At 41.1% G+C, this 12468-nt stretch overlaps 1 protein-coding gene across 7 annotated transcripts in view; it reads left to right on the forward strand.

Annotated features, from left to right (window-relative positions):
• Positions 1–12468, forward strand: part of FAT3 (FAT atypical cadherin 3) — a 695104-nt gene that overhangs the window by 621009 nt on the left and 61627 nt on the right. For all 7 annotated transcript variants that reach the window (XM_060771117.2, XM_060771116.2, XM_060771120.2 and 4 more), the window contains 3 exons: positions 8234–8377; positions 9442–9639; positions 10442–11240. In XM_060771117.2, coding sequence (XP_060627100.2) covers positions 8234–8377; positions 9442–9639; positions 10442–11240 — 1141 coding nt within the window. The remainder of the gene's footprint in view (positions 1–8233; positions 8378–9441; positions 9640–10441; positions 11241–12468) is intronic.

Below are 12468 nucleotides of genomic sequence, written 5' to 3' on the forward strand. Positions count from 1 at the left end.
TTTCTCAATGCGACATCAATAATCCAGACTTTTTTCTTTTCCACAATCGTGATGTCTGGTGTGTTGTGTTCCAAAACTTTGTCAGTCTAGATTCGAAAGTCCCACAGTATTTTTGCATGTTTCTTTTCCATGACCTTTGCGGGTTTATGATCCACCAATTCTTTGCTGCTGACAGGTGGTACTTGTGACATAAGTTCCAGTTAATCAGTTGGGCCACAGAGTTGTGTCTTTGTTTGTAGTCCGTCTGTGTGATTTTCTTGCAACAGCTAAGGATATTATTATTATTATTATTATTATTATTATTATTCACTAGCAGTCTGTACATTGATGGAGGTGGGATAAGAGAGTGGTGTTGGGCAAAAGTATGTTGCAATCATTGAACAATGGAATTAGAAAAAGGGGTTCATAGAGATGATACGGCACTACACACCTTTTGCTCTGGCTCTGCCAACTATTTGCCTTAGATGTACCCATTGCAGGCATCTTTGCCTTTATTACTATTCATCCTTACCTTTATTGTAAGAATATATAATTGTCAAAACTAGGAGCGGGGGGAGAACCAAGACTACTGCAATTGTCATGCAAAACACAATGATAAGTCCTACTTGTGTCTCCAAGCAAGAAAGTTAATCTTAGAACCACTAAATTAGGCAAGCAAGCAGGTTAAAAATATATTTCCACTTGGGAAATGACTCTGTTTGCCTCAAGGCTACTTAATGCAAAAGAAAACATCCTTCCCGTATTAATGTGACAGCAGGATGAAGCTGTCAATATTTGGAATCACCATTGCAAATAATTTGCCAGCAGAATGCAAGAGAAGCAGAGGCGGTGTGGATTTATTGCCATCTGTAGACCGTAGAAGAAATCTTTGAGGAAGAAATAGGTTTGCATAGGTTCTACCGGAATTAAGCAGAATCTTCCGCAAACACAGCAATGTGCAAGCCCTGTTGATCTGAATGCAACTTCCAAAAGCCACAGTCCCTAATTATGTTTACGCAGAAGCAGAGCTTGGGAATAATTGTTTAAATTAATTGGTTGGTCCAAATTTGTTAAAAGTTTCTAACAGCAATCTGAAATTAATTCATGTCATCATTAAACCCCAAAGAGGTTATTCTCATTACTTTAATTTATTACTGGCCATTTATTTTGGTAATTTCAAATTATATTTTACAGCATAATGATTTACCAAACAATTTGTACAGAATTCCTTTATTTAATTGAATTAATTGCTTGGAATTTCTTCATCGCTAATGAATCACATTACTTTATTTAAAATTAATGCGGTAGCATCAATAATGTGCTCTGCCTTGAAGTGAGGTCTGAATGGTAAAGAAGGGAACACTAGAATACTGTCAATTAGCTTCCTACTCTGTTTCCCCCAATAATGATTGGCATCATTGGTCTCCCTGATCTCATAGATTTAAATATTGATTGATTCATTCATTCAGTTAATGTTTTGCCGGACTCTTAAATATCATTGAATCTACTATATTTCTGTCGTCTTGGAAAGTTGTGCCAGGGTATTGTCGTTGCCCCCCCCCCCCCCCCCCGGTATCCAAATAAGCACATGACAGCTAACTCCATTTTCACAACTGACCTAACAGTGTGATCCTCAAAACCACTGACAACGGCAGTCTAAGCTTCTGGAGCATGTACTGCCTTGATCAACACTAAGCGCTCCTGGGCAGATCAGTTTGTTACAGGGAACTCAAATCAGTGGCCAACTTAATAAATGCCTTAATCTTCCACGGTGGGGGGCATTAGAGAGACAGAAGCCCCATAAAAACAGAAAAATCAAGACTATAGGGACACTTTTTGCTCTACAGCTCTGCAAAGCCCAGCTTTTCAAAAATTTCATGTTAGTCATACAATTTTGAGACATGCATCATTTCTCAATATGGTAATTCAGTTTTATTAGCAAACCGGAAGGTAAAGTATCCCCATATAAGAGATACACGTGTCCCCTTATAAGTATCCCCTTATAAAAGACCTACAAGAAGCACTGCCTGAACATCAAGCAAAAAGTGGGTGCTTGAAACAATATCATACGAAAGATGACTGGCACAACCTGGAGATCACAACCAGACACAGTGAAGACATCTGCCCTTGTGCTATGCTACTCTGCTGCTGAGTATGCATGCCCAGTGTGGAATGTCAGAGTATTGACGCTTGCCAGCGGAAGGATTGCTAGATCAACAGACACTGTGTTCAAAAATCAGAACTCTGCAGACTTCCAGTTACAACAGAAAACTAAATTTTACTAAGTACATCTACACACGTCTATTCACAGCAAGCTACAGACAGGAACTCCTAGGCAAAAACAACAGTCGCTGAACATCTGCTTATTTGACTTCTGGCTGAGACCAGTTCCTCCCTCTTCTTCCCAGCTAGAGAACACGTTATCTCATTTCTGTCAAGGTTACAGTTTCACTGTCTCAGCACAGTATTTCTAATACACAATTGAACAGAATAGAATCCATCTTGAAATACATCTTAATTCATCTTGAATTACATAGAAGCACATTGAAAAACACACATGCATAACTAAATAATCCTGATGTGGAACACATCTCACCATGCTAAAACAGTAGATGTGGCTCTTAATAAAACATGCCGCATTATCACGGAGTGTCTGTGCCCTGCACTACTGGAGAAACTACACTGTTTAGCCGGTATTGCACTACCTGACATCTGCCAGGAAGTAGCAACCAATAGTGAAAGGACCAAGGCAGTGACATCTCCAGCTCATCCCCTGTTTGGGTATCAGCCAGCACGTCAACGACTAAATCAAGAAATCGTTTTCTAAGATCTACAGAGACACTTGCTGGAACACCCCAGCAAGCAAGAGTCCAAAAATGGCAGGCTCAAACCCAGAACCTCAATACATGGCTGATACCAAATGAGAGACTCCCTCCTGGGCACACAGAAGACTGGGCGACTTGGAAGGCACTGAACAGACTGCGCCCTGGCACCACGAGATGCAGAGCCAATCTTAAGAAATGGGGCTACAAAGTGGAATCCACAACATGTGAGTGTGGAGAAGAGCAAACTACAGACCATCTGCTTCAATGCAGCCTGAGCCCTGCCACATGCACAATGGAGGACCTTCTTGCAGCAACACCGGAAGCACTCCCAAGTGGCCAGCTACTGGTCAAAGGACATTTAATCAACTACCAAGCTTGCAAACTTTGTGTTTTGTTTGTTTGTTTGTTTTTTGTTTGTTTGTTAAAAATGCAATGCAACAGTTTGGTCTGCCCCTGACACAATAAATAAAATAAGAGATACAAACACGTACATAAACAGTAATAACAAGATGAAGGAGGATATAACATATCTTGTGAAAGTCTTTCCCTTTTTTTATTAAAAATACATGATTTGTTGCTTATTTCACATAGATTCAGAGGTTTCTCGTTTTGTTTGTGCAGCACACCTAAACACTGGAGCTGACACACTACAGTGTTGAAAAATGGTTTGGAAAGCTCTGCTGTGGAATGATTCTGTCATCAGCTTCCAGTAAATAATATCACACTGGGGGACCTAGCAATTCCTAGAGAAAATAACACCTCCAGAGAAATTATAGAATTGCCCTGGCAAAGCAAAAAAAAAATAAAAAATAAATGCCTGGATATAACATATTGTTTTTGGTTATGTATAGGGCAGTTGAACTTGCTGACCAAAAGGTCGGTGGTTCATATCTGTGGAGCGGGGTGAGCTCCTGCTGTTCACCCCAGCTTCTGCCAATCTAGCAGTTCAAAAACATGCAAATGTGAGTAGATTAATAGGTACCGCTTTGGCAGGAAGGTAACAGCGTTCCATGAAGTCATGCCAGCCATATGACCTTCAAGGCGTCTATGGACCTCTTCGTCTTAGAAATTGGGGTGAGTGCCACTCCGAAGATTTGGACACAACTAGACTTAATGTCAGGGGAAAACCTTTACGTTTACCTATAGGGCAGTAGCAGAAGTGGCAGCAAATACAGCAGTGTGCCAATAATCAAATATGTAAGTGCTTAGCCCACAAATGTGGATGGACAATTGCATTATATTGCTGGGTTTTCTTCCCAAAATGCATTTTCAAACCCATTTTGTAATAAAGTTGACTCTAGTACCCGGGTATTTCGTATTAAATTTTAAAGCACTTCCTCTTTGCACATGTTCGTACAAATTATAATGCCCTATGTGTAGTGCTTAGACGTTTATTTTTTTAGTGTCTCCATTATCCGTAGCCTGCATCTTCTAATGCTGTAATTTTAATGCCATGGTGCTATTATGATTATGGATTGTCTTATTTAAAAAGCAGAGCCTGAGATACATTGTGGCAATAACTAAGGAAATGCTATTATTACAAAGGCCAGAGATGGAAATGAGGCCAAACATCTTACGGTGAAATCCAAAATGTAACGTCTGATCTTCCATAAGGTGGTAGAGGCTGAAGCTTTGATATAAGCATGTAAATCTTCAGCCATTTCATCTTTACATGAGAGGATAAATAAATTTCCATATTTTTCTCTCTGTTGTGGGATAAAATGGTTGTTTCTATGCAGTTTTTGCCTGGCATTTGCATAGCTCGTTGTTGTTTTTGAGAAATTATTCTGTGCAGAAATACACACATCTTTTGCACAAAAAGTGAAAGTTTCCACAAAAAGGGTTTTTTTTTTTTTGCGTGAATACGTTATTTCGAAATACATATTGACAGAAATAATGTCGTTTGCACACAAAACTATTTCACAAAAAATATACTTGTGCATAGAATAATGTCTTGAAACACTTCAGAATATATGAATATCAGGCAAAAAATTGCATTTAATTTTAGACATTTAAAAGGAAGAGTTTTCTTTCAATTTGTGCACTAAAATAGATTGCACTAAACTTTCGGTGAGGAACATAATTTTAGAATCCTGTATATAGTGGGGGAAATTAACTACCCACATAAAAAACCTAAAATTGTCAATTAAAATTTCTCTAGTTTCTCCAACATAAATGCTCTATTTTTTCTTCACCACTCAGTTTTTTCATTGCCCGATTTTCTGTCCAATCAGCAATTGTTTTGACACCATGTAACAAATCAACTTTGCATCCCCAACTTCCTGGATGGTGTCATGGTATCATAATTTGTGACAATTCACAAGTTGTTGAAGGAAAGGATGTATTTTCCTAACACCTTTGTCTATTATTATGAGGCTGTTCTGTGGCCTTAATAAAACTATATATCTATGGCATGTTCTGACAATTTCTCCTTCCTGCAAAAGATATACAGTGGGCAAAGCTACCTACACATGAACCAGCACGACGTAGTAAATTCCTGAAGCATTAAAAGCGGACTGTACCAAAGTGCACATAGACAACATAAAAAATACTCTCTCCCATGGTACAAATAAATCCCCCGAACAAAGTAGACTAGTTCATCAGTTACAGTGCCTCCAGTTGGGACTCAACCAAGCATCCTACATAGAAAAGGGTTTTTATAGTCTATTACAGTTGACAAAAGTGTTCCTCAATCCCCTTCTTCACACTCAGTCTTCTTTCTAGCCCAGCCTTCTCTTTGTTGAATTGATTCTCTCCTTATCCTGATTTCTTTTGCATAAGACTCCAATGCAAAATATAATCCATCTGTTTTGCTATCTCACAAAATTGCTGTGTTTCTTCTGAACACACATTGCCATTATAAAATGGAGGCATTCATTTCCCTGCCGCCTGGTTTGCTCTTACAGAATTCTGGGAAATATAATTTAGAGAAGCCAAGGACCTTTGTGGCTGAGAATTCCAAAGGCCCTGCCCTAAACTTTCCCAAAATTCTGCAGGAGCAAACCAGGTGATAGCAAAGCGGAGACCTGTACTTTAGAATCCCCCCCCCTTTTTTTTTGTCATGTCAGGAGTGACTTGAGAAACTGCAAGTCCCTTCTGGTGAGAGAGGATTGGCCGTCTGCAAGGACGTCGCCCAGGGGATGGCCGGATGTTTTGATGTTTTTACCATCCATGTGAGAGGCTTCTTGCATGTCCCCACATGAGGTGCTGGAGCTGATAGAGGGAGCTTATACACGCTCTTCCCAGATTCAAACCTGTGACCTGTCAGTCTTCAGTCCTGTAGACACAGGGGTTTAACCCACTGCGCCACCAGGGGCTCCATTTAGAATACTAATGTGATATCATCCTGATTCATTTGTACGGATAGAGTTTGTAGAAATACACAAGCCCTATGTAGAACTACATAAGCCTTAGCATAACAACAACAACAACTTTATTTTTATATCCCCCCACCATCTCCCCGAAGGGACTTGAGGTAGTGTACATGGAGACCAAGCACAGTCAAACAGAGTTAAAAAAATGACACAATAAAATGCATATACAAAACATCATAAAAACATAAATAATCATGCAACAACCAGTAGCCGAGCATAGTGGACATTTCAGAACTAAGGAGCGAGGCAAGGGCTTCTGCAATACAACTGCAAGGACAGGGATGATAGGAAAGTACAAGAGCCAGATGATAAGTTAGGGTTAGAAGGGCCAAGTCAATTAGTGCAATACAACTACAGGGATGGAGACAATAGCCAGATATTAAGTTATGGTGTTTTTGGTTTTGTTTGTTTTTTTTGTTTTTGGTTTTTTTTGTGTCTGAAGCAACCTGAGAAACTGCAAGTCGCTTCTGGTGTGAGAGAATTGGCCGTCTGCAAGGACGTTGCCCAGGGGACGCCTGGATGACTTTATGTTTTATCATCCTTCTGGGAGGCTTCTCTCATGTCCCCGAATGAAGAGCTGGAGCTGATAGGGGGAGCTTATCTGCCTCTCCCGGATTCGAACCTGCGACCTGTCGGTCTTCAGTCCTGCCAGCACAGGGGTTTAACCCACTGCTCCACCGGGAGCTCCATTAAGTCATGGTTAGAAGGGCCAATTCATCTAGTGAACCAATTAATCAAAGGCACATTGGAACATTGCCATTTTAGGTCTTTATGGAAAGTGGACAGGGTGGGCACTAATCTAATCTCCCTGGGGAGAGAGTTCCAGAGCCAGGGGGCCACCACCGAAAAGGCCCTCTCCCTCGTCCCCACCAACCACGCTTGTGAGCAAAGAGCGAGCATGCTGACTCCATTCTTTTTTCCCATTACTCTGCACATGTATGAAGGTTGATAGATTGCTTTCCACAATCCAGAATCCTCAAAAAAATAATGGTTTGTAACTGCATGGAGATATCATAAGAAGACTAGGACTTGGAAGGACAGCTATGAAGGAACTAGACAAGACAAAACCTCAGTGTAAAAATATATGATTAAATACTAAAGTTAAGATTGTTCATACCATAGTATTCTGCATTTCTATACATAGTTGTGAAATCTAGACAGTGAAAACAGCTGATAGGAGGACAATCAACTTGCAGTAGTTCTAGAGCAAATCAAACATGAAATGTCCCTAGAAGCTAAGATGACTAAACCGAGTGTAATACTTAGGATATATCTTGAGATGATGTGTTTTATTGGAAAAGGCAGTAAAGTAGAAAGCAGTAGACAAAGAAAGGCAGTATTCCAGATGGATAGACTAAATCAAGAAGGCCACAACCCGGAGTCTGGCAGTTGATGATAGGGTGACTTGGAGGCCTTCTATTAATAGCGTCAGTATACGTCAAGGACTGTTGATGGCAGTCAACAGCAAAATTGCATGGGGAGGGTATAGCAGAAGTAAGACATTGAGACTGTTTGTGCCCCTTCTCTATGTCCCCAAAATGAAAACTAGAATGAAAAATGCCTCTTACTCACCCCACAAGGACTGAGGGGGACAATGTTGCCATGGTTTTGCTTCCCGTTGCAAGTTATTTAAGACAGAGAAGAACACTTTTTAATCCAGGAAATAAACTGAGGGATAGGGGGGGGGGGCATCCTAAAATTGTCTCCCACTGTTCCCATAGGTGTGAAACATTTTTAGTAACAGATACATAAAAGATTGGGCAGTGAGGTGGTTGATGCTCTCCAAGGTCCTGGAGGGGATCACTACAGTCCCACAACCCCTGCAGTTGTAAAGTATGATATTCTCTTCGGTTTCTTGTTCCCTACACATAAAAGGCAACAAAAGAGAGGACCATAGCTAAGCTGCTTCTTCCCTCAATAGATTCAGCTTGACCTGACCTCAAATGCCTGAATAATGATATGTGTGTAACAAACCCGATATGGAGCCTGTAACCTTTAACAGCAGCATTTAAGGTTTTCTTTGTTTTTGTTCCAACTTCTTTAACATTTCTGCAGATTTCTGGATATTCATTAGTCATACAGGCAAGAGATAGTGGCATCCCTTCTTTGTCTGCGTCTGTGACTGTCAACGTTGACATTTCTGATGTGAACGATAACAGCCCCGTATTTACACCCGCCAACTACACAGCTGTGATTCAAGTAAGTTTGCCCTGAGCATCAAATAAACCTCCCATAGTAGCCTGACCTTTCAAATGTTTCAGTAAAATTTAAGTTGTCTTTGAAAATTTATCAGCTTTCAGCATATGACATTATCTGTTTCTTTCTTCAAAAAGGAAGGGGACACTGTTTCTTAATTCTATAACCCAGTAATAGATAAGGAGACTGGTTTCCAGAGATAAATCCCAGTTTTCTAGAATTTACCATTGGTACAAAATGGGTCTCAAAAGGCTTTTATAAGGAGAAGGTACAACGCATTATAAGCTCGCCTCACACTGAATATGGTGGCTGAGATTTTGCATTTTGAGATGTAAATATATGATATGTAACTACATCTGACAATACCACCCGTAGACAACCTCCCTATGAGCCAGGCAGTACCCAACCAAAGGTTTCCAAAGCATTGCAAATCAAGATGTTGGGAAATGTCTGGTGATAGCACATATTGAGGTAAGACAGCTAGAGAGAACCCTTGGGGATCCTTCCACCAGTGCTTCTCTTAGTGCATCCCAAGATTGCAAAAGTGCAGCAGATATAATTTTCCAGTGCCTAGATCTGTAACACCATAACCATCATTCTGTTCAGGTGCTGCTCAGCTAAAAGGAGTTTTTTTTTTCTTGCAATCATTTTTAGCCACTGATAATCATAAAAGTGAACTCCAAAAGCTATGAGCTTGGTTTATCATCTCAAAATTACTAAATAATAACATGTTGGCTTTTGAACACCAGCTTTTTGCATGGACTCAGAGTACTTGGTTAAGAAGTCCTTCATTATGTGCAAAATTCAAATGGGAAAATCAAGCATGTGTACTGTATTCCTACAGCTTGCTCCTCCATTGTGTTAGAACCTGACTAAAATTAGGTTTGAACACTGGAACCCAATCAAACTTAGCTATAAACATTGTGAATATTCCCTTTATTACAAGAAAACTCATGTTCTTAGCATTCTAGAGAGCAGATGCATTTCTTCACCAACGTCCTGAGATATATAATTAAAATGTCTTTCTTTTCTCTCCCCCTTCCCCCTACTTCATTGTTTGTACAAAGGAAAATAAACCAATAGGAACAAGCATTTTACAGCTGGTGGTAACAGACAAAGACTCTCTGCACAATGGGCCCCCTTTCACCTTCTCTATCCTGTCTGGTAATGAAGAAGGAGAGTTTACATTGGACCAACAAGGCATCCTCCGATCTGCAGCCACCTTCAAGCGCATGACAGCAACTGAATATGTACTCTGTGTTCAGGTAAGTCCTCTTTGTATGGTGGATCAAATGACTGAAAATTGTTCTACTGGCCATTTGGTTCAAGTTTGTATTTCAGGGGGAAGACCAGGGTCAAGTTCTGTTTGACAGAATAGCCTTGTTGTGGTGCTACAGCTTCCATCGCTTGTGGCATAGCAAGATGGGGTGTTGCTTTTGTAGCTTTCCATCGAAATCCCCTCATGCACCCTCTAGTTTGGATTACGTAGAACCATTGGATATAGCTATGTGTGGGTTGTTGTAGGTTTTTTCAGGCTGTATGGCCATGGTCTAGAGGCATTCTCTCCTGACGTTTCGCCTGCATCTATGGCAAGCATCCTCAGAGGTAGTGAGGTCAGTTGGAAATAGGAAAATGGGTTTATATATCTGTGGAATGACCAGGGTGAGACAAAGGACTCTTGTCTGCTGGAGCTAGGTGTGAATGTTTCAACTGACCACCTTGATTAGCATACAATGGGCTGACTGTGCCTAGAGCAAACTTTTGTTGAGAGGTAATTAGATGTCCCTGCCTGCTTCCTCTCTGTTGTGCTGTTGCAATTTTAGAGTTTTTTAATATGTGTCATCGACTTACTATTCAACTTACCATTCAGTGAGTCTACTCTAAAATCCTTCCAGAAAGAGTGCTACTGTTGTTACCTCAAACTAGACTAAAGCCATTGAATCTTGGGAGTTGGTAAATCCAGGCTTTGAATCAGTAGGTCTGCTCCAGTTGACAAATTTTTTGGCCAGAACTGTACTTCAAATTGATCTTTTTTTTCATTTTCCATTTTCTTGTACATTCAATTAGGCAAAAGATTCTGGGAAACCTCAGCAGGTATCTCATAGCTACATCCAGATCCGGGTGATAGAAGAGAGTGTCCACAAACCAACAGCCATTCCACTGGAGATATTTATCGTCACTATGGAAGATGACTTTCCAGGAGGTGTTATTGGGAAGATACATGCAACGGACCAAGATGTGTATGATGTCCTTTCATATGGTTTGAAGTCAGAGCAGAAGAGTTTGTTCAAAGTCAACAATCACGATGGCAAGATAATTGCCCTTGGAGGGTTGGATAGTGGGAAGTATGTCTTGAACGTATCTGTCAGCGATGGCCGTTTCCAGGTGCCCATGGATGTGACTGTCCATGTGGAGCAGTTGATGCAGGAAATGCTACAGAATACGGTCACTATCCGTTTTGAGAACGTCTCCCCAGAAGATTTTGTGGGGCTCCACATGCATGGATTTCGGCGCACTCTACGCAATGCGGTTCTGACCCAGAAGCAAGACAGCCTGCACATCATTAGTATTCAGCCTGTGGCGGGCACCAATCAGCTCGACATGCTGTTTACGGTTCAAATGCACACCGGCGGCTTCTATAAGCCTGCCTACTTGATTCAGAAACTCACCAATGCAAGGCGACATTTGGAAAATGTGATTCGCATTTCAGCTATTCTGGAAAAGAATTGCTCTGGACTGGATTGTCAGGAACAGCACTGTGAGCAAAGCCTGTCTATCGATTCCCATTCCCTGATGACCTACAGCACAGCACGAATTAGTTTTGTGTGCCCTCGATTCTACCGAAACATACGCTGTTCTTGCGATGGTAAGTAGTAATCACCCTCAGCCCATAATCTCTTTGTTTTTTCCCATTCTCTACCTGAGAGTTTTGTTTTTATTTCTCTAACACCCAGTAATATGGGCAGTTAGTCAAAAGAACTTTTTGGGGAAAACAGTCTGATGGAGAATTGATTTCTTATGCTCTACCGGAACAGCTGGTGTTTATTGATGTCAAATGGGGGCTGGTGAACTTTGACTCCTTGGGACAAAGCTGGCTGAGCTTTCCAGCCAAGAAGGTCAATAAACCTCTTCCCGTGTAAAGTTTATTGGCCTTTTTCTCCCCTCCACCCATTATTTCACAGTCATGCATAAATAGGAGTCTAGCGTTTAGATCCAGGCAGTTCATGCTACCCCTGTATTCTGCCTTGGTTAGACCACACCTGGAATACTGTGTCCAATTCTGGGCACCACAATTGAAGGGAGATGTTGACAAGCTGGAATGTGTCCAGAGGAGGGCAACTAAAATCAAGGGTCTGGAGAAGAAGCCCTATGAGGAGCCGCTTAAAGAGCTGGGCATGTTTAGCCTTCAGAAGAGAAGGCTGAGAGGAGGCATGATGGCCATGTATAAATATGTGAGGGGAAGTCATAGGGAGGAGGGAGCAAGCTTTCTGCTGCCCTGGAGATCAGGACGTAGTGGAACAATGGCTTCAAACTACAGGAAAGGAGATTCCATCTGAACATTAGAAAGAACTTCCTGATTGTGAGAGCTGTTCAGCAGTGGAACTCTCTGCCCCAGAGTGTGGTGGAGGCTGCTTCTTTGGAGGCTGGATAGCCATCTGTCGGGGGTGCTTTGGATGCAATTTTCCTGCTTCTTGGCAGAATGGGGTTGGACTGGATGGCCCATGAGGTCTCTTCCAACTCTGTGGTTCTATGATTCATGAAAATAGTGTGTCTAGTACATTAAAACCAAAGTTAATATTTAACCCAAACAGCAAAGCTAAATAAAAATTAATCTCATTCTGTTATTTTCCCAGTTGTAGTGGAAACCATTGAGATATTTTACTAAGTAGGAGGAAGCGAGGGCTCATCACTTTTTAGGATGTAGCAGTTTGTTTTGTTTTGTTCATAGCAACCTTGAATATATGGTCTGGAAGTCTTACACAAAGATCAAGGGGCCATGAGCAATCATTACATGCAGTATTGGACTGTTTGTTCTCAGATTTTTCTGGGTCACCATCTATGTTCAGGGAGCCCCCGGTGGCGTAGTGAGTTAA

Source organism: Anolis sagrei, chromosome 3, assembly GCF_037176765.1.
Source record: "Anolis sagrei isolate rAnoSag1 chromosome 3, rAnoSag1.mat, whole genome shotgun sequence".
Classification (NCBI taxonomy): Eukaryota; Metazoa; Chordata; class Lepidosauria; order Squamata; family Dactyloidae; genus Anolis; species Anolis sagrei.